Consider the following 21,986-nt stretch of genomic DNA (forward strand, 5'->3'; position numbering starts at 1 on the left):
CTTGTAACGCCGCCTTTAAGTGGCCGGGGGAGAGGGCCCATGCTATGCCACTTCACTGCGATGCCCCACTAGAAGGGGATACATCATAAATGCCACAGCAGCCTGCAGAGATTTTATGATAAATGGCTAGAAGATCAAAGCTCTTACCTTAAATTGCTCGTTTGGGATGCCTGAGCACACCTTGAAGAGGTCTGCTCCCTCTCGTGCCTGGAAACTCTTCGGGCTCTTCCGTTTCCCTCCCTGCGAGTATCAATCAAGCTCTCCCTCAAAGGGGCAGGGGGGGGGGAGGGATTGGAGCTTCTTGGGGAGAAGCCAAGCAATGCTAGATATCTGAGCGAGAAAAATACCAGTTAACTTCTCGCTTGGGAGTGAGTGATGACTTCCCACCGTTTTACTGGCCCCGAGAGAACATCTATTTCGTGTTGGTTTGTGGCTTGAAATCCCATTTCCGGTTTCAGGAGAATGATCAGTCCCCCCCCCCCGCCCCCCCCCGCCCACAAAGGAAGGTTGCTTCGGCTATCCAGAGAGAAAGCAGAATGCTGCCTGCCACTGAAGAAGAGAGCCGTCACTCACACAACCGCCTGTCCTGCCATAAATCCCGTTAGTCTTGAAGGCGCTCCTGGACTCTTGCGCTTTCTGCTGCTACAGACGGATTAGCCTGGCTGCCCATTGTGATCTGCCCCCTGCCATTGTGGGTCTTCAGTGGGGGATGGGGGTGTCTGTCTTGAAATCCCTGATCAGAACTGACCCCTATGTGGCAGATGCCGTGGGAAACACAGATGTTATGCCAGGTGTTTTCTGAAGGAAATGTGTAACGTGTGTGTATAGACAGTGCAATACCTGCATGTGCAATACCTGCTACTCAACTCCTTGTCCAGCCACAAAATGGGCATGATGGACATGGGGGGGATCCCAGATTAAGCCGAATTTCGGGACTCCACCCCGGCCTCAGCCATATGCCTGGCAGGAGAGCTCCGTCTTGCAGGCCCTGCAGAAAGCTGACAACATGTACATGCTGTGTGCACTCACCTGGGAGCCTTGGCAAGTTCTGTGAGCTTAAAGCCAGTTTGGTGTAGTGGTTAGGAGTGCAGACTTCTAATCTGGCATGCCGGGTTCCATTCTGCACTCCCCCACATGCAACCAGCTGGGTGACCTTGAGCTCACCACAGCACTGATAAAACTGTTCTGACCGGGCGGTGATATCAGGGCTCTCTCAGCCTCACCCACCCCACAGGGTGTCTGTTATGGGGAGAGGAATGGGAAGGCGACTGTAAGCAGCTTTGAGCCTCCTTCGGGTAGGGAAAAGCGGCATATAAGAACCAACTCTTCTTCTTCTTCTTAAGATAATTGTTGTGAGAGTCCTGCCCATTGCCCCCAGGTGAGTTCTCCCAGACTTTGTTGAAGAAATTCTCTTTATTTGAAAGTATAACAAAGCTAGAACCTCTAAACCTTGCTAAGACTAACACCCCTTGGATCATCACCCCTTATCAATCTCCCACCCCTGCAGTTCCCCACAAGCACCCACATGGGCGCAAAACACTCCAGATGCTGTGCCTCATAAGTAGACCCAACAACAAAAGTTAGACACAAGTGGCACATCAGGCCCACAAGGTTGAGTTGAGAGAGCTGTTCCAAAACATCAGACAATTTATGGCTGGATTCCTGGGCACAATGAAGGACACCTGCACACCTGCACTCATCAAGGCAAACAGAACAAATGGCAAACGCATGTAGATAACAGAGTTTTGACACTTGTGCAGATGCGGCCATTTCAAGAAAGACCCACGTAACCTCAGCATGGTTGTCGTGGTCAGCTTGATGTCATTGCTAAGAGCGGCAGCTTCTAATCTGGAGGGCCGGGTTTGATTCTCCTCTCGTCCTCCACATGCAGCCAGCTGGGTGACCTTGGGCCAGTCAGAGCTCTGATAGTGCTCTTCTGACCGAGCAGTGCTGTCAGAGCTCTCTCAGCCCCACCTAGCTTAGAGGGTGCCTGTTACGGGGAGAGGAAGGGAGGGTGATTGTAAGCTGCCTTGTGGCTCTTTCAGGCAGTAAAACATAGTATGTAAAACCAAACTCTTCTTCTTCTCCTCCTCCTCCTCCTCTGCCCTGATGCTCACAAGAGTATGGGCTAGACCAGGGGTAGTCAAACTGCGGCCCTCCAGATGTCCATGGACTACAATTCCCAGGAGCCCCTGCCAGCGTTCGCTGGCAGGGGCTCCTGGGAATTGTAGTCCATGGACATCTGGAGGGCCGCAGTTTGACTACCCCTGGGCTAGACACTCACCTGTGCAAGGACTTTCCCAGGTGGTTGTGAGGGTAAAATGGAACCAGGGAGGTGGGAGGGGGGAATATTTGCTATCCTGAGCTCTAAATGGCATAAGCAGACAGCTTCACTTACAATCTCATTTAAGCCAATCAGCTCTTTATTTTTCTCTTCTGCACTTCTGTTTGCTGGCTAATGAAAATTGATTCAAAGCGGCACGTGCTCTGTTAGAATGTCATTGAATTTAGAAGGGCAGGAGTAAGCTACGTTCATCATTGCCGTGTCATCCTGCCAAGCTAGTAAGAAATTAAATATAAAAATTGAGCAAAAATTATAGATAATTACCACTGAAATGAATCAGTCATAAAAACTAGATTAATGAAGGGGAGTAGGGTGTCTGTGGGGAATATTATTATTCGTATCAGCAAAAGGATGGCAGATCCTTGTGCATTCTTCCAGTTCTCAATTGAACTTTTTAAAAAAATTCCCAGAGTATTCCTGTGATGCCTCTATAAGAGATACTTATCGTGACAGAAGAGGCCTGCTTTTGCTTGGCAAACCCTATCCTGCCTTGCCCACCCCCCTTCTGTCTTGTTGCCACCTCCTTGGAGGGGTTATCAGCTTGTCTCTCTGGGTGCTGCTGCATTCTTCTGTGTCTGCTTGGTGAGTCCCCGGCCGGGCGGCTCCCCATTGGCTGCTTGGCCCTGGATGGACACTCGGAGGGCCCAATCAGGAGCCGAGTTTTTATCCCGGACAGAGCCCGCCCCTTTCTCCTCCCACATTGCCCTTACCCTTTTATTTAATACCGCGGGAGCGGTTACAGATAAAAATACAGGCAAGCTCAAAAAGGTTGGAGACACCTGCCTTACACTCACAAGTAGGCTGTTACTCACACGCAGACCTTGAGCAGGTTGGGCTGCGAGAGCAAGGCTATCTCCCTTCTCCAGATGGTTGGTATGGAAAGCCGGTGACCTGTCACTTCCTTCACAGATAAGTTCTTGTGGTACCAATTTATTCCGGCATTAGAATTCACTTGGGTCTGTGCATGGGTCTTCACACGCATGGGCAGAAAGGGGGCAAATGGATGCAGCGAGGCTTGAAATTACCCAGCTGTGTACCTTTTTTCTTTGTGATATATAAATAATCTGACAGATGCCACGCATCTGATGCAGGAGGCTGTGACCCATGATGGCTTGGGCCATAATAAATCTGTTGGTCTTTAAAATAGATGAGTTTTTTAAAAGTTCCAGCAGACCCACAATGGCTTCTGAAGTTTTCTGCTCCTGCCATTCTCCTCCATGTTATGTGTGCTGCTTTCTCCCCGTGCTTGGGGGCCTAATTCTGCTGGGAGGCTGGCAGGCAGGACAATGGGCAACCTGGGCTGCACCTTTAGTACAGTAGACTCCATAGTGAAGATCCCTCACTTACACCCGTTGTGAGACACAGAAGTGCTGCAACCAACCCCATTTTATATTTTTCGTTATTTACTCCCTGTATCTGAGATCTGCTCCAACAATGCAGTATGTGAATTGGCCCTGAGAGTCGAGAGTGACTGAAATTATACAGATAAGCAAACAATCTGCTGTCTGCTATTCTAAGAGTTAAAAGTTGATAGGCTCGTTATGTCTTTTCCTCTCTTTCTTTTGATCCAGGTAAACCTGTCATGATTGTGACTGAATACATGGAAAATGGATCTTTGGACACTTTCTTAAAGGTAAGAAATGTTTTACTAAGCAGAAGCTTTTAGAACTTACTTTTATAAATTCCTCTTCCCAGACTTGACAGGAATGTCCAAATACAAAAGGCGTGTCGTATTAAGGCCAGCTGAAACGACACAAAAGGGGCCAGAAGCTTCCTTGCTGTTCAGAATTCTTCCTCTCGTTGGCTGTTCAACCAATGGGGTGGCATAAATTGCTTGAGCTGTTGGGCCTCATCTCACAAGCATCCGATCTAGGACATCTGGAGGTCCCTTGTTTCACAGCTCCTCTCTAGCTGACCGAGGTCAGTCCCCCTGGATGAAATGGCTGCTTCGGAGGGGGGACTCATAGCCTTATACGCCACTGAAATCCCTGCTTACAATGTAAATAAGACAATGGTAAGAATTATATAAAGGACCACCATTTAAAATCTCAGTTAGGACAGCCAATAAATAAAAGCTACATCAGTGAAGATGGCAAATGAGGGGGCCAGGGAACACTTCCCGGGGGAAATCAGTCAGTCAGTCAGTCAGTCAGTCAGTCAGTCAGTCAGTCAGTCAGTCAGTCAGTCAGTCAGTCAGTCAGTCAGTCGCTTGATGGTCCTGCCCTCTGTGGTCCTTGCAGAAGAACGACGGGCAGTTCACTGTCATCCAGCTGGTGGGAATGCTCCGAGGGATTGCGGCAGGAATGAAGCACCTGTCGGACATGGGCTACGTTCACCGAGATTTGGCTGCCAGGAATATCCTCATCAATAGCAACTTGGTGTGCAAAGTGTCTGACTTCGGCTTGTCCAGAGTCCTGGAAGATGATCCCGAAGCTGCCTACACAACACGAGTAAGTTCTTGGCCCAGGGCTGCAACGAGCGGACGGCGGAACTAGACAAGGAAGACCAGCGTCTTGTAGAAATTCCAGAAATGGGGGGGGGAGGGGGAGAGAGAGACACACACATGCCACAACCCCCTCCTTTGTCATGTCTCTGGGCCTCCTGGGCCCTGTGGCCCTCCTGGTCCTCCTGACTGGGAGCCTGGACTTCCATATGCACACCCACCCATGGCCAGTAGGATGACCCCCACAAGGGGTGGGGAGCAACCTGACGCCAGCCAGAAGACACCCAGCAAGCCCAGCTGGCATGGCCAGACAGGAGTTCCCTGGTGCAGGAGCAGCCACAGTGCTGGGTGGGAGCCCGTTTCCTGTTGGTCTGATGAGATCAGAGGTGGAGCAGGGGCCCAGATGCCAGGTTTCCTGTAGCGGCAGGGTCTTGGGAAAGCACATCTGGGTGAGCCACACTAGTCATGGCCAGCCCCTAACTAGGCATGTACACAGGGGAAAAAAAATCGACTAGAATTGGTTTAGGAAAATCCGAATTACTCCAAATTACCCTTCACTAGGGTGGATTTGACTGAAGCTGGAATAGCCCAGTTTTTTTTCCTGTGCATGCCTCTTTTCCCCCTGGCCCCCCAGGCAGTGGAGAATGTCATGACAGATTAGTTGCTTGGTGTGCCCTTCAAAGGTCTCCTGCCCTCCAGCTTCTTAGCCGCTCCCTGGGAGGGGGGAAAGAGCGTCCCAATCATGATCAGCTGATTGGGAGGCAGAGACACTGCCGGAGAAGGGGGGGGGGCATTTAAGGTCACACCTTTTAAATGCCTCCTGCCCCTGAGAAGGCTGGGCGGGGAGGGGGGGAGAGTGCACCAAGCTGCTGATCTATCATGATCAGCTGCTTGGGGGGCTCAGCCTTCTTGGGCACTTTCTCCAGCTGCTTGGCATGCTACCCCCCCCCCCCCAGGTCCCTTCCTTTCAACTGGCCAAATCACCCACTCTGGGCTGTACCCTTGCTGGTGTGAATTCTGCCCGTGTCTTGACACGTGGGCACCAGATCTTCAGGGCAAGCGATGAGTAGCCAGCCTGCAGGCTCAGGCAGAGGTTGACCAGGGGCCTGGAGATGGGGCCTGAGGAGGCTCGGCCTGGAGAAGACAAAGCTGACGGAAGACAGGATTGCTGTCTTGAGGTTTTTAAAAAGGGTGTCCTTTAGAGGAGGACGGGAAATGGCTCTGTTGGCAGAAGAGGAGAGGAATCCCCAGAATGGGTGGAAAGATACCACCTAAGAGCAATTCAGCAGGGGAAGTGGCTGTCTGGGGAAGCATTAGCCTTCACGGGCAGCCTTCAAGCATTAGCTAGACCAGGGGTAGTCAAACTGCGGCCCTCCAGATGTCCATGGACTACAATTCCCAGAAGCCCCTGCCAGCAAATGCTGGCAGGGGGCTCCTGGGAATTGTAGTCCATGGACATCTGGAGGGCCGCAGTTTGACTACCCCTGAGCTAGACAAACGCTTGGTCGGGATGCTTTGGCCTGATCCTGCATTGAGCCAGGACCCCTCCAGCTCTACAAGTCTGTGGCCCCTCCTGGCTCTCTGGTTCTATGATACCAGCATCGAAAAGGGTCCCTGTGATACATTACCAATTATTCAAAACTAGAAGTGTTGTCTGTTGGATCTCATGAGTAGACAGCTTAAACCCGGGTTTTTGTTTCCTTCCAGGGAGGGAAAATCCCAATCCGATGGACAGCCCCAGAAGCCATCGCCTTCCGAAAATTCACCTCTGCCAGCGACATCTGGAGCTATGGGATTGTGATGTGGGAAGTGGTGTCTTATGGGGAGAGACCTTACTGGGAGATGACTAATCAAGACGTAAGTAAGGCGGTTGCCCTCTCGGTGAAGACAAAGGGAAAGCAGAGGATGGCTTGCAGCTGCCTCCTCCTCCTCCAGCCGGTCACAGTCCGTCACTGTCGGTCTTCTCTGCTCAGCAGAGGCTGTGCCTGACTCCTAAACTGGAGCGGCTGGGTGTTGAACCGGGGCTCTTCTGCCACTGAGCCATGGCTCTTGCTCCAGGACTGGAGATGTTTTCCAGTCCTGCAGTGGAACTACTGGGAAGGGAGCCCCCCAAAAGACACACTTCAGAGGAAGGCCATGGCACACCACCGCTGCTTCTTGCTTTCCTTGTGGACTTCTTGCCGGGGTCACCCCATGTTGGCCATGACTTAGCGGCACTTTGCACAGGCCGATTCATAGAGGATGGGTCTAGCTGTGGCTATCAGTGGAACCTCCACGTTCAGAGACAGTAAACCCCTAAATCCCAGAGCCAAGAGGCAACATCAGGGGCAGGTCTCAGCATCCATGCTCTGTTAATGGCCCTCCAGAGGAACCGGTCAGCCACCAAGCAAGACAGGAGGCTGGAGTAGTCGGACCCTCCCTGGTCTGATCCAGCAGGGCTCTAAATGGCGAAGTCAGGGGCCCACCTTGTGGAGAAGTGCCCCGGGTGCTGCATGCAGCCCAGCAATTACTTCCAGCTGCCACAAACTGCACCCCCCCCCTCCCGGTCCAGCCCGCTGCAGCTCAGAGCCCCGAGGCCGGCCCCCGCTTCTTTCCTCCAGCCCCTTTTGTTGCCGGCGCTTTCCTTTCAGCAGCACAAACAGGCTTTTCAACAAAGTGAAACAACAAAACCGAGACCGATTCCCCTGGCAGGGACATTGTTGTCCCCGTGAATAGGGCTTAATGCAGCCTCCCTCCGTATTACTTTTCAGGATGAATGGCTGTCATGGGATGAATGCTTTTTTATTGCTCAATCCAGACACCCTGGAAGGCTCCCGTGGCCTCATCTTCGGAGGCCCGGCCTGTGGCTCAGCAGCAGGATCCTCTGGGAAAGGGAAGGAAAGGGAAGGAAGGGAAGCTGTGTGGTCTGTCGGGTGGGCAGGAAACCGCCCGGCTGCCGAATGAGCCTGGGGGGGGGGGGAATGTGGATGGGGTACTCCTTTGGACATGCTTCAGTTGCCCTGTTGTGCTCCCTGAATCAGGGAGATTAGACACCGATAATGACAGGGAGCCCCTCTGCAGCCCCTCCTGTTTGCTGCCGCTGTGATCTTGTGTTGGCATCATGGGCACAGGGCTTGGTCTTGCAGCCACGTTCAGTAGGTTCCTGCCCAGTGTGCCTCTCAAGACAGCTGTCTGCTTTGCATTGTTCCTCAGGAGCCCCTTAATGCTGAGGTGCAGAAAGATGCCCTTGTGTTCTGCTGCTGCTGCTTGCTTGCTTGCTTGCTTTTCCGCCCCTGAGTCACAGCTGCCTCCTGGGGACCCCTTCCGGGGCTTTCATGTCAAGAGAGGTTCAGGGGTGGTTGGCTGTTACCTGCCTCTCCGTTGGGACCCTGGTTTTAAACCTCTTGAAGTATACGGACCACAGTGGCTTTAGGGAAAGAAATGTCCCACATTAGGGGGTGTGAAATCCATCTGCCCTTCTTGCACAAAGAGGGGGGCATTTGGATTCTGCTGGTTTCAGTCTGCTCACACTGCACACCTGCCGAGAAGGAGCAAAACACAGACCGTGGGATCTCAGCCCAACCCGCATCAGAATCGAGTGTCTCGTGCAGCCGCCGGCCTTGGCAGAGCTCCGAAAGGCAGACCTCAGCAGTAAAAGCAGCTCACTAGAAGACGAGAGTCCATACAACAGAAGGTCACACATCACCAGAACACCCACATGCTCTCCCTCCTCCAACCCCCCCATCCCTCTTGAGCACCATCGATCTCTTTATTTAATTTTTTTAATTGATATCCCACATTTCTTCTCAGTGGTTCCTAAAGTTGTTTATACGCCTCTCCTCTCCTGTGAGGTAGGTCAGGCCGAGAGCGTGAGGCCGGCCCAAGGTGGCTCAGGGAGCACATGCAGGTGCTCAGACCTGAGTCTCCGCAGTGCAAGAGTGATGCTCTTAGCCCCGCACCACCCTGGCTCTCCGGCCATGGCCAGACTCAAGAGGCGGCCTTTCCGAGACGGCAATAACTTTTAGGTAAAGGTAAAGGTATCCCCTGTGCAAGTACCGGGTCATGTCTGACCCTTGGGGTGACACCCTCCAGCGTTTTCATGGGAGACTCAATACGGGGTGGTTTGCCAGTGCCTTCCCCAGTCATTACCATTTTACAATACCTTTTAGGTTAGGACTAATATGCGATGGGAACTGAATATGTACGTTATAAGAGTACGTTATAAGAGGATGGCAAACTATACTTTCACATGCATCAATAATTATTTGGTTAGCTGGTTGTTTCTTTTTCTTTTTGACTTATGCGATGGGAACTGAGTATGTACTTTTTAAGACAAGAACGGATTGTGCTTTTACATGTGTCAATGATTATTCCGACAGCTGGTTGTTTCTTTTTTTCTTCTTCTATCTTTCTGTAAATGCTTATATATAATAATAAATAAAAAAGAGGTGGCCTTTCCGCAGGCATCCCGAAGGGGGCTGGGGGGGAAGCGCTCTCTGCCACGTCCCTGCCCTGGCTTCAATGCAGCTATCAGGATGAGGGATTCCAACCGATTCTGAATTGGGTGGCGTGAAGAGGCGGGGGGGGGGGCCCAAGCGAAGGGTCCGGCTCGGCAGAAGGCAGCGCCGTGTTGTAGTGATGACTGGCAGCAGCACCATTTGAAGCCCCCCTGATGCCTAGAACTAGCTCCCGCAGCCCCTTCTGCCATTGGGGGGTGGTTTGTAGCTGGCCTTTGGGAAATGGCCTTTGCTGCATGGTTTCCCAAACATGGAACTTCTTGGACTTTGGTGTGTGGAGAGCTGAATCTGCCGGCAGAGGGGTCTCCTTGAAAGGTTTCGTGCGGGCAGGTTTGTCCGTTGCTTCTCCTGAGGCTGTTCTTCTGGGCGGGGGGGAACGGTCTGCCCTGCGAGGTGATCCCTCAGACGCTGCTCCATCGTCCCTTAGGTGATCAAAGCTGTAGAGGAAGGCTATCGGTTGCCGAGCCCCATGGACTGCCCGGCCGCTCTCTATCAGCTCATGCTGGATTGCTGGCAGAAGGACCGGAACAGCAGGCCCAAGTCCGATGAGATCGTCTGCATCTTGGACAAGCTCATCCGGAACCCCAGCAGCCTGAAGACGCTGGTCAATGCATCGAGCAGGTAGCCCCTCCCCCCCCCACACTTGCGCTACTCGAAACCATGGTTAAGGAGCTGGCTTGACTAGCTAAGAGTTTGGGTGAAGTGGTAAAAATTATTTGTAATTGGATGAGGCCTCACCAGTGGGTAGGATAAAGAAGGAACAAGTGGCAAGGTTGAGTCGTTTATTAGATTGTCTAGCTCCCTAATGGCTTTGCTGAGTGCTTCCTCGGGGGATCTTGTGTGAAACATATCAGATTCCCACATCGGACAATTGTAAAAAGGGCCTCCTAGACCAGGATGGGGGTGACATCTGAACAGGCACAAACCAGAGCTACCAATTCCACTGTGATCCCAGTGGCAAAGGAGAACAAACACAGTATTTGAGCGTTGGAAGCTCAAACCTTAGATGTACCTCTATGACTCTGTAAAGCAGGGGTAGTCAAACTGCGGCCCTCCAGATGTCCATGGACTACAATTCCCAGGAGCCCCTGCCAGCGAATGCTGGCAGGGGCTCCTGGGAATTGTAGTCCATGGACATCTGGAGGGCCGCAGTTTGACTACCCCTGCTGTAAAGCAACCTCTTATCTGAAATGTTACAATTTGAAAATAACTAGTATTGCGTTCTCTCTCTCTCTCTCTCTCTCTCTCTGTCTATCTGTCTCAGAGTGTCCAACCTTTTAGGTGAACACAGCCCTCTGGGAAACGGTGTCTACCGATCTGTGGGGGAATGGCTGGAAGCCATCAAAATGGGACGGTACACAGACATTTTTATGGAAAATGGATACAGTTCCATGGACGCTGTGGCTCAGGTGACCTTGGAGTGAGTAGATTTCCTCATCCTTTTCACTGGTATAAGGGCGAGGCCTCTTGGTTGGCAGCCAGTTTGAGAATCAAGGTAGGGGAGAATTGGAAGCATTTAATTCTGGAACCTTTTGCCATCTCATTCCAAGGAAGGTCTCACCGTGTCTTTCCTATATAGAAGAGAACACAACCTGGAGAAAGTTGGAAGTTGTGGTGGCCACACTTGTTGATGTTCTAGCGGTTCTTTGTGTGGGGGACACGGCAGCAGCTCCCCCCTTCCGCATCCTAGGCTTAGCGTCTTTTTCATGCGGCTGAGATCCCTCCTTCCCCTGAAGTTACGGCTGCGTCAGCCCCGGCACCTTGGGGGGACATGCGGCTGTGGGGCCTCCCCAGAGAAATCAAAGAGCACGTGGTGACTCTGCAAGCAAAGCAGAACCCATGCAAATTCTTTTCCAAACCGGACTTCAGAACAGATGAGCAAATTCTAGTTCCGGTGCGGTGTAATAAATGACCAGTCATGAATTCCTTGTTCTGAATTCCAGCAAAGCCAATCACGGGCCTTGACTCAGCATGACTGCCGACGTGGGCAGCTGAGTGTAAAATTCTCATAAAGCATAAAAACAAGGACCAGAAACAGTGTCCAAAAGAAAATGGAGCAGTTGTCAAAAACGCCTGGATCTGTTTTATTCGGTCACATCTCTTTTATTGTGAAATCTCAGATCCTGCCCAGGCCGCAGGTGCAACACAGAGTGCTGAGAACCCTCAAATTGTACAAGTGGAGTGTGTGTGTGTGGGGGGAGATGCCGTCTCCTGGGTCACATGATGATGGAGACCCCCTTTCTGTGGTTCGGTCCTAAAGATGCCCCAAAGAACCGCACATTTGCGTTCTAAACTCTTGCAGTTTTTTCCTCATTTGCTGTGCCCCAGGTGCGAGAAGGTAATTTGGAAACCATCTGTGGTTGAGATCAGGTGGGCCCAGTCGAATCGCATGTAATGCTGTCCTCAGTCAGATCTCATCCTGTGGAATAATACCAAGCACTCTCAACCAGCACACAGGGAATGCTTGAAGCCTGTTGGCCTTTTGCATTTCTCCTAAATAACATGAAACTCTGTGTCTGCACTTGGCATTTATTACAACTTCTGATGACATGAATACTGTATTTCTCTGTGGATGACGACAACTGAAATTGCTTTCTGAAATCTGGAAATGCAACTTGGGAGAGAAACAGCCCATGCCCCCCAAGTCCTCACAGCAATATGGACTGCCCTAAGCAAGAGATCATTTCATGTCCAGAAGGACCTTGGAGGCCAACATGATTTTTCTTTTCGGGGGGGGAGAAGCTTTCTAGAGTCAACCCTTCCTTTCTCAGTCGGAATGGAGGTCCCGGGGGGAGGGGGGGCTGCAAAGGGACAACGAGAAATGCAATCTGCCTCTTTAGAGAAGGGGAGAAATGCTTTGGGTGCTGAAAATTAGCATCAGTAGTGAGATAAAAATCAGCAAAAATGTGATATCTGAATCAGCGAAAAAAAGTCTGAATCAGCAAAAATATGATGAAAATCACACAGTCAGTTCCTGTGGAGATTTGTTTGAAAGCTACATTTGCTGGAGGCTAAAACTCCAGAGATTGTGCATGCTCAAGACGGAGTTAAAGTTGCAGAACTGAGTGAAATTTAGGATTGCCAGCCTCCAGGTGGGGCCTGGAAGTCTTCCACTCTTACAACTGATCTCCAGACATCCAGTTCCCTTGGAGAAAATGGCTGTTTTGGAGGGGGGGGGGCACTCTAGCACTGTGCCCTGCTGATACCCCTCCCCTCCCCAGGCTTCCCCCCTCCCAAATCTCCAGGTATTTCCCAACTCAGAGCTGGCGACCCTACTTATATCCTAGAACTCTTCCTGTGCAACTTAACCCAATTCTTCTCAGTCAGTCTGGCTTCCATGTGATATATTTGGTGTGCTAGTGGTAAGGATCCCACAGCAGTAGATTTTACCAAGGGATCAGGCTCACACACATCCAGGAAACACAAATGCATTCTGCACCTTATTTATTCTAGCCATAGGTTCCCGCCCAGCAGCAGCATAGCGACACCCCAGATGCAAACTCATTCTAATTCTTAATTGTTTCTGTCCAGGAACTCCTGGGCCCCAGAGTGCATTGGGGGGGGGGGGCTGGGAAACGAATGGGGGTTCTCCATAAATCCTGGCCAACTACAGTTCCTAAGCGTGAGATTATGATACGTTCAGAGTATAGATATATGCTAAACATTGTGATATTGTCGGTATGTTTTGGGCAAACGTAACCACCGCTCAGGAACGCAATCCGCATTCTGAACGTTCCCACTGAAAGCCATGTCCTTGTCAGAGCCAGGGATGCCTGCCCCGGGGGGAAGAAGTGCCAGGAGGACACAGATTCTTCTGCAAAGCAGACCTCAAGAGCTCCAAACGCAAGGTTCTCCCCTCCCCCCCCCCAACACACACACTTCTGCTGCCTGCTTCATGTTTTCCTGTGAGCCTTCACTTATGTTGCAGGTTCTCATGCACAAAGAGCAGAGAATATCTTGGGAATCAGCTAATAATGAGCACTTTAGGAGGCCACACAAAGCAAAGGGAGGGGTCATTTTTTTGAAAGCCCTCCCCCCTTGACCTTTCTCCCTTGTTTCCTGCACATTGAGGCCTGTCCATCCGTGGCAGGTTGATCTACACATCCACCCCCAACATCTCCAGATGTTTCCTAACCCAGAGTTGGCAACCCACGATGTCACTCATATCTTTTTTTCCCCCTGCACCTGCCTTCTGGAGTGTGGGAGTGGCTGCATCCCTGTGGATGGAACCTCTGAGCCCCTGGGTGCCATCTGCCATCCAGGACTTTGAGGCTCTTGTGCTTCACATTTTGTATTTGGGTACAAGAAATGTCTGTCTTCAAGAAAGCATGCTGGGAAAACTATTATGCCTTCCCAGGGGCAGTCTTCTGGGACGTTTTGGAAACCAGATGCTGATGCCACTGTGATGACAGGCACACTTTGCCCTTCTATGCCAGGAATCCCCAAACTGGCACACAATAATACCGATTAAAATCCATCATAGGGTTATAGCAAAAAGAAAGTAGCCATTAAAAAAAAAAACCCGTAACAAAAACTAATAACAGAGCCGGCTAAGCAACGCAGAAGGGACCGGAATAATATATCTGATACAATTGGCCAGGCCTGCTGAAAGAGCCAGAATCTCCTTAGCCTAAATTTTTGTGCCTAATCTTTAATTGTATTATATATTATAAAAGTATATCAGTTTATGGTGGGCCAAATTGATGAGCCCTGAGGCAGCAGTGAAAGCTGTCGTGGGACGAGACGGCATGGAAATCCTTCTGGATGACACATAATACCTGTGCCAGTCCTGCATCCCAGGCAGCTGTAGATCTTCTCCTGTCAGTGCTGCAACTTCTAAACAGCTTACCTGAGTGGGGGCTACGAAGCTCCGTTGCCCTTTTTGATTCATTTATTGGCTCTTGAGAAATGCTGTGAAACTTCTAGTAATGTCACATCAGTTCTGTTTTGCTTACAGTACTTGCTTACAATTGCCTTCCCTTCTTCTCCCTGCAACAGGCACCTGGTGAGGCAGGTGGGGCTGAGAGAGAACTATGAATGGTCCAAGGTCACGCAGCAGGCTTCAGGTGGAGGAGGAGGGGGGGGGATCAAACCCGGTTCTACAGATCAGAGTCTGCTGCTCTTAACCGCTGCACCACTGTGGCATTAGAAATGGTTTAGGATAGGAGATTTCCACAGGAGAAAGGCTAAAGAGGTGGGAAGAGAAGCTTCCGAGGTCCTATTAATGTGTTCCTTGCCTGACCCAGGAGTTTGGAAAACTGGGCTCTGGCTCCACCTGGCATGGAGCATTTTCCTTGTATAAAATCTCTTGCAGTCGGCCTCAGTTGGTGGACCAAGGGGAGCTCCTCATCTCTTTATGGGACTGACTCCATACTAAGACCACAAAGCAGCTTCAGTATTTTCCAGAAGTCTAGGAACTGCTTAACAGTTTGATGTGAAGATAAAGTGCTAGAGAGAGGGGGGGGGGAGGGCGGAGGGCAGAGGGAGGGACATGATAGGGACCAATTGGCTGTTTCTGTCCCCCTCCACAATATGCCCCCAGCTCCTCAGGGCTTTTGTACATTCAAGACTTGTAATTCTCAGCATAGCAAAAAGGCTGGTTGGATCCAACCCTCTTTTTCAATTTAAAATGTATTCTGCATTCTCCTAAGTCTGTGGCTTAGGAGATTTACTCAAAAATCAGAACTGAACATCTCAGAATAGCTTCTCTCCTAAAAGCTGCAGCGCCAAGCAGACTTTCAAAACTGATCTAAAAGTTGTCTTGATTCCCAAAATATTCTTCTGTCCTGGAATTGTACATTACAGGCTGGGATGAGGCTGTCCCAATAGACCAAGGTAACAGTCTCTGCAAGAAGCAATCCTGGGATTTTGCCATGTAGCAGAACGATGACCAAGGAAGTGTCAAATACTTGCCCCCAAGCCAAGGTTTTTAAATGCATCTGATGGTTCTGGGTGCCTCTGAACATCAGGGCCCAATTCATGACTCTTCCCGTTCAGGACTCCATTTATTGCTCTTTAGAAATCGGAACCTTTGACGCGGTCTTGGACCGCTCACGCAAGACCTGGGTCACCCGAAACCATTTGAAAATCTTGGTGACTTCCCTGCATCCCATCAGAATCCCCCCGGCCAATAAGAAGGGCCCTCTCAAAAGTGCTTTCTCAGTCATGCTGCTTTGAAAACGGTAAGAAGCATCACCTCCTCTGGCCCATCCGGTGCTCTCCTTGGCCTGCAGCAGCTGAGGCCTCCCATCTGCGTCTTCCATTTTGCCCCCTAGTTCGGGTCTTAGCCAAGGAGGTGGATTGCCCTTCCTTCCTGCCCATTCTTTCGTCTGGAATAGCAGACTGCTGCCGCAGGAGAAAGAGAGAAGGCCTCTTCCCTAAACTTGTGGACAATGTCTGGTGGCTTTTTTGTGTCTTTGGAGTTCTCACTTAATTCAGCAAGGATAACTTTGCCAGAACAACCCTCAAGAATAGCTAGCTCATGAGACCGGCCTCTTTAGTCGTATTCTGAGCAGGACTTGTCACGGCTCACAACAAACGGTGGACTTCTTCACATCTCCCCTTTGAAAGAGACGCACTCACTGAATCTCAGGACACTTTGTGGCTTGTCACCCAGTGGATGGCTCTGAATATTTGTAAAAAAAAGAAATGTGTGTCTGTTGTGTTATGTTGTAACTGTTTTTTTTTCCTTTTAAAATAAATGTTAATTTATAAAAAAAATTATATTATCCCTTACTCAATGGGGGGGGGGAAGGAATCAAGAGTTCGCCAACTCTTGCTTGCTTGTTTGTTTTAAATTCCTCATATATCCTTCTGTAACTCAGTCATTATTTCCAGAAGAATCCCATCTTGATCTTGAGACAGGGTAGAATGACAAGGCCAAATGAACACTGTTTGCAGAGTTCCCTTGTAACAGCAGAGTCCCTGCTGCCCTTCGCTCCACGAGCCTCCCTTGACAAAAAGCAGGTCAGGGAAAGAGAACCTCCACTTCTGTCGTTTGGCCCTTGCGGTGGCAAATATATGCTTGGGGAAAAACCTCTCTCAGCCTCTGCATAGCAACGGTGGACTTCCTTGGGGGTCTCCCAGCTTGGGTCCTGGTTAAGAGTGGCCACCTCTAATCTGGGGAGCTGGGTTGGAGTCGCCACTCCTCCCCCACATGCAGCTAGCTGGGTGACCGTGGGCCAGTCACAGACCTGTTAGAGCTGTTCCCACAAAGCAGTCCTGTCAGGGCTCTCTCAGCCCCCCCCCCTCTGCCCCCCAGGGTGTCTGTTGTGGGGAGAGGAAGGGAAGGCGATTGGGAGCCGCTTTGAGACTCCTTCGGGTAGAGAAAAGCAGCTTTTAAGACCCAACTCTTCTTCTTCTTCAGTAATATCAAGGCTCTCTCTCTGCTCCACCTATCCCCAGGGAGTCTGTTGTGGGGAGAGGAAGGGAAGGTGATTGGAAGCCACTCTGAGACTCCTTTGGGTAGTGAAAAGTGGGTTGGAGAATGCAGTTCTTTTTCTGCTTAGCTTCCAAGATCTGACAAGATTGTGCTAGCCTGGCCCATCCAGGTCAGGACAAGTAAGGCCTCCGTTTCCGAAAAAAGCAGATCTGTTGGTCAGCCTATGTCCAGACTCCAGTGCTTCAGCCTGTAAGTGGGGCTGTTGTGACTGAAAAGTCCTCCACTGAAAAAAAGCTTGTCCAAGAGAAGAGCTCATATTTTAAAATGATATGCCCATAATCCCCCCCCCTGCAGCTCTTAAGCCCCAGGCTGTCCAGCTGCAGTGCTTACTGTGGGTCCTGCAGCTAGCAGAATCATGGCAAAGAGTGAAGCCTGCAGAATCGGGTATGTCGAATGCGAGATCCTTGTCCCATTGAGGCCTTAGTGGGCCTCAACCAGTGTGGGATTAGTAGCCTTGTTTGGATTCTCATCAGAGGCTCTCAGAGCCATCTCCGTTTTAGAGACTCATCCAAGCCAGAGAAAAACCCTTGGCGTCCCACCTCTTGGTCCTCTCATTACCTCTGGGAATTCAAGGGAATTCAAGACAACACCGATGTCTGAGCAAAGATGAGTCCTAAAGAGGCACTATCTGAAAAAAGCTCATGGAGCTGAAAGTTTCCCAGCTGTGGCCCCAGAAAGCACTGGGGGTCAGGAGGAGGCTGGCCTGTTGGGATGCATCTAAACAACTCCTGGCTTACATCGGAGTCTACACACCTTCCCAGACGCCATGTCCTGCCTAGCGGGCAGCGCCCTGGGCCATTGGAAGCTCTTCTTGACTTGGAGGCCAAGCCAACATTACATTCCACCAACCTCTTAAAGGGATCAGATGTTTCTCCCCCTCTGGGCTGCTGGTCAGTTAGCCGGTTGGACCTGACTCCAGCATGATGCCAGCAAGGTGCAAGCTAGCCCTTGGCACTCCCCACACACTTCCTGGAAGCTGGGCTGGTACCTGGGCAGTGCAGTTATGCTTGTTGCTCTAGCTGCCTTGCAGGGAGAGCAGCCCGATTGCCCCAGAGCACCTGGTCAGTCCACCATCTCACATAGCTTTCTCTCACCAGCCCCATTTGGAACGGGCCTTGGCCCAGCAATTTCCTCAGTCCAGGAAGGACAGTCCCAGATCTGCTGCAGTAGTTCCCTGACCCCTCTCAGCTTGTGTGGATCTCTGGAATGCCAGTTCTGGACCAGAGGCACAAATGACAGAAGCCAACCAGGGCGTATGTGTGTTTGTGTGTTTGTCTGTGTGTGGTGGAATGCAGACCCCTTCCAGACAGCCACCAGCATGGCTCAGCTGTCGAGGTCTGAAACGAGGATGCTTGTGGAAGGCAGAAGGCCCACACCCTGCCCCTCTGTCAGACGTAACCCACTGGCAGCAGCAGCCAAACGGCACAAGCAAAGCTGATCTCATGTTCCTTCTGGGCTAAGCCCCGAGGGAGCCAGTGTGAGCTAGTGGCTCATGGGTCAGACTAAAGGTACAGATGGGAGAGAGACTACGCATCTCTGCCTCTCGGTAAGCAGCAAATGGTTTTGACTAGCCTCCCCCCCACCCCGGCCAGGGATGGGGGCTAAGATTGCCAGATGCAGATTCGGAGACTCCTGGAGATTTGGGGGTGGAGCCTGGGGGGGACAGGGACCTTGGTGGGGGGCAATGCTAAAGAGTCCACCCCCAAAACGTCCATTTCCTCTCCCGGGAGAGTGTCCTCTGCAGTCTGGAGAGGAGCTGTCATTCCGGGGCCTCCCCAGGTCCCACTGGGAGGCTGGCTCCTGTTCCAGGGTGAGCCTTGTAGCACGGGGAGCTTTGGCCCTTCCCCTCCCACTCCGTTTCTCCTGCTCAAGAACTCCCTTTCCTCCTGCTGAAGCAGGAATAGAGCAGAAAGTCCAGTTTCTACAGGAGTTGGAGGGCGAACGCCCTTCTTGCTTAAGGCGGATGAGCCGTGTTCAAACAGGGCACCGCCTGTAATGAGCAATTCTGGTCTCGATCCAGGCCCAGCCTGCGCACCCCCATGGCCCCCCCTTCCACTCTCAATTAATCTGCCTTGCAAGGAGGAGGGCCAAGGCCAGGGTGGCCCACAGCAGCTAAACCAAGGGCCCCCATCATGGTGTCCAGGGGTACCCAGCGCTCACAGACACTTTTCCGGGTGGGGCCAGAGGAGTGTCTGAGCAGCCCTTGAAGATTTGGTTCGCTGTGCAGGTTTGTAAAAACACTGTCTGGGCAGCAGCTGCCATTTGAGCAATGGGAGGCTGAAGGTAAGCTGCAGCAGGCATTTTGGGGCAGCTGTTTTGTGGCTGTCAAAGGTGGCTTCTGGCTCAGGCATTGGGGAGCCCTAAACCAGGGGTAGTCAAACTGCGGCCCTCCAGATGTCCATGGACTACAATTAGTCTAGATCAGGGGTAGTCAAACTGTGGCCCTCCAGATGTCCATGGACTGCAATTCCCAGGAGCCCCTGCCAGCATTCGCTGGCAGGGGCTCCTGGGAATTGTAGTCCATGGACATCTGGAGGGCCACAGTTTGACTACCCCTGCCCTAAACTGAACACTGGGGAAGCCCCACCCTCTTCAGCCAGGAAGAAGATTTGTTTCCAGATGCTGCTGGCCCACTGGGGAGCAGGAGAGCTTGCCACCTTTGGCGGGCAGTTGCGGGTGGGGAAGGGAGTTTCATGTCCAGCAATGTTTACAATTACTGTGAAGAACTTTAAGGGATATGAACTGTTTCTCCCCCCCCCCCCGTTCTATTTGTTCTGTTTGGGGGGTGGGGAATGGCCCCCTGAGTGCAGCCACCTTCTTGATAAATCAACCTTGTGGAACCAACGTGTGCTTTCTTCATGCAGGGATTTGAGGCGGCTTGGCATCTCACTGGTGGGGCACCAAAAGAAGATAATGAACAGCCTTCAAGAAATTAAGGTCCAGCTGGTGAATGGGACGGGGCCCTTGTCACTTGGGGCCCTTGTTTTTAATGACACTTCTTCAGGTGACCAGTTCTGCACTTTGTAAACGTAGCCCTGGAGTTTATTTTATACAAAAGAGAGAGAGAGAGAGACCACTTCAATGATTTCGGTCAGGCGATGGGGGAATATTGGCCTGGGTCACGCAATGTCTAATCCGTGTTAGAACCGGACAGCCTTCCCTGGAGGAACCTCATTCTCTTGGAGGAAATGGTGCCTGCCTGAAAGGTTGTCAGGGGCCTGGTTGAAGCAAGGTGACCAGTTTCTTCTTCTTCGGGAACAACAAAGAAGGCGTCCCAAGTTCCTTGACTGTGCTAGAATACTATGCGAGTGTGTGTGTGTGTGTGTGTGTATGTGAACGTTTGCACGTGGGCAGGTACATCCATGCAGCCACTCACCCACACGAAACCTGAAAATGGCAGCCTGTATTAATACTTCCAAGGACTCCCTCCAAGGGAAACACTTTTCAAGCCATTTCTGGGCTTAGCGAAAGCTGCAGTTTACTGAACTTTACTCCGAATCTTCCTTAGCGTCGTGAGAAGAATATTGATGAGCAATATTAAGACTGTTTCTTGACAGAGACTTCATGTTTTGTAAATCGGAAGGATTGCTGTTCCTGATCAGTGTTCAATGCAATACAGGGTGTATGTTTTCTTCCTCTTTTTAATGGTTTTCTAACAAATGGGGGATTCACATGGTTGGTATAATGAAGGGGTAGTCAAACTGCGGCCCTCCAGATGTCCACGGACTACAATTCCCAGGAGCCCCTGCCAGCATTCGCTGGCAGGGGGCTCCTGGGAATTGTAGTCCATGGACATCCGGAGGGCTGCAGTTTGACTACCCCTGGTATAATGTATGCAATGTCCATGTCACTAGACAGCTAGAGATGGGATACGTTTTGCAGCTGTCCAGTCATAACCAGAGCTGGGTGCGTTTCCAAAACAGCAAAAATGAGGCAGTGGGTACAGAATTCCACTGCCTGAGAAGCTCCACTCTCCTACAGGGAGAAAAGCGCACCACTTCCTGGCATGTACCCTTGTGGGGACAAGCTTGGAAATGCACCGTGGGAGCCAGAAGGAGAGCTGCATCCACTTTCCAGCAGCCGGGAAAGGGGCCAGTTCTCTTCACAGCTCCTTTCCCCTCCCCCAAGGGGATGCCTTGATACAGGGTGCAGAATTATACTTTGGGCAACATGGCATTTCCCCTTCTTAAAGCACAGAGTACATCGGATTCCAACAACAGCAACATGGGATCGCATTCTGGTTCTCAAGTAGGGTGGGTCTGAAAAGCCTTGTTTTATTTGTAACGTTTGACTGGTTTTCAGGGAGCCTGTAGGTGGCTAATGCCAGTTCGGACTTCCTTCCTTCCTTCCTTCCTTCCTTCCTTCCTTCCTTCCTTCCTTCCTTCCTTCCTTCCTTCCTTCCTTCTCATTCCACTCCAATTTCCTTCCTTCCTTCCTTCCTTCCTTCCTTCCTCCTTCCTTCCTCCTTCCTTCCTCCCTTCCTTCCTTCCTTCCTTCCTTCCTCCTTCCTTCCTTCCTTCCTTCCTTCCTTCCTTCCTTCCTTCCTTCCTTCCTTCTCATTCCACTCCAATTTCCTTCCTTCCTTCCTTCCTTCCTTCCTTCCTCCTTCCTTCCTTCCTCCTTCCTTCCTCCTTCCTTCCTCCCTTCCTTCCTTCCTTCCTTCCTTCCTTCCTTCCTCCTTCCTTCCTTCCTTCCTTCCTTCCTTCCTTCCTTCCTTCCTTCCTTCCTTCCTTCTCATTCCACTCCAATTTCCTTCCTTCCTCCTTCCTTCCTTCCTTCCTTCCTCCTTCCTTCCTTCCTCCTTCCTTCCTCCTTCCTTCCTCCCTTCCTTCCTTCCTTCCTTCCTTCCTCCTTCCTTCCTCCCTTCCTTCCTTCCTTCCTTCCTTCTCATTCCACTCCAATTTCCTTCCTTCCTTCCTCCTTCCTTCCTTCCTTCCTTCCTCCTTCCTTCCTTCCTTCCTCCTTCCTTCCTCCTTCCTTCCTTCCTCCTTCCTTCCTTCCTTCCTCCTTCCTTCCTTCCTTCCTTCCTCCTTCCTTCCTTCCTTCCTTCCTTCTCATTCCACTCCAATTTCCTTCCTTCCTTCCTTCCTTCCTTCCTTCCTTCTCCCTTCCTTCCTTCCTTCCTTCCTTCCTTCCTTCCTTCCTTCCTTCCTTCCTTCCTTCCTTCCTTCCTTCCTTCCTTCCTTCCTTCCTCCTCCCTTCCTTCCTTCCTTCCTTCCTTCCTTCCTTCCTTCCTTCCTTCCTTCCTTCCTTCCTTCCTTC

General features: G+C 51.1%; 1 protein-coding gene across 4 annotated transcripts in view; it reads left to right on the plus strand.

The window, feature by feature from the left end:
* The window catches only part of EPHA5 (EPH receptor A5), a 139,602-nt gene extending 119,176 nt beyond the window's left edge, over positions 1–20,426 (plus strand). For 3 of the 4 annotated variants that reach the window (XM_077302526.1, XM_077302527.1, XM_077302528.1), the window contains exons 12-17: positions 3,916–3,977; positions 4,585–4,794; positions 6,495–6,644; positions 9,711–9,904; positions 10,548–10,703; positions 19,589–20,426. In XM_077302526.1, the coding sequence (XP_077158641.1) occupies positions 3,916–3,977; positions 4,585–4,794; positions 6,495–6,644; positions 9,711–9,904; positions 10,548–10,703; positions 19,589–19,751 (935 nt within the window). In that variant the 3' untranslated portion in view covers positions 19,752–20,426. Of the gene's footprint in view, positions 1–3,915; positions 3,978–4,584; positions 4,795–6,494; positions 6,645–9,710; positions 9,905–10,547; positions 13,915–19,588 lie in introns of those variants that run through there. The other variant, XM_077302529.1, reaches the window with a different exon arrangement.
* Positions 20,427–21,986: the final 1,560 nt, after the last annotated feature.

This window comes from Paroedura picta, chromosome 11 (assembly GCF_049243985.1).
Source record: "Paroedura picta isolate Pp20150507F chromosome 11, Ppicta_v3.0, whole genome shotgun sequence".
In the NCBI taxonomy this organism is placed as follows: Eukaryota; Metazoa; Chordata; class Lepidosauria; order Squamata; family Gekkonidae; genus Paroedura; species Paroedura picta.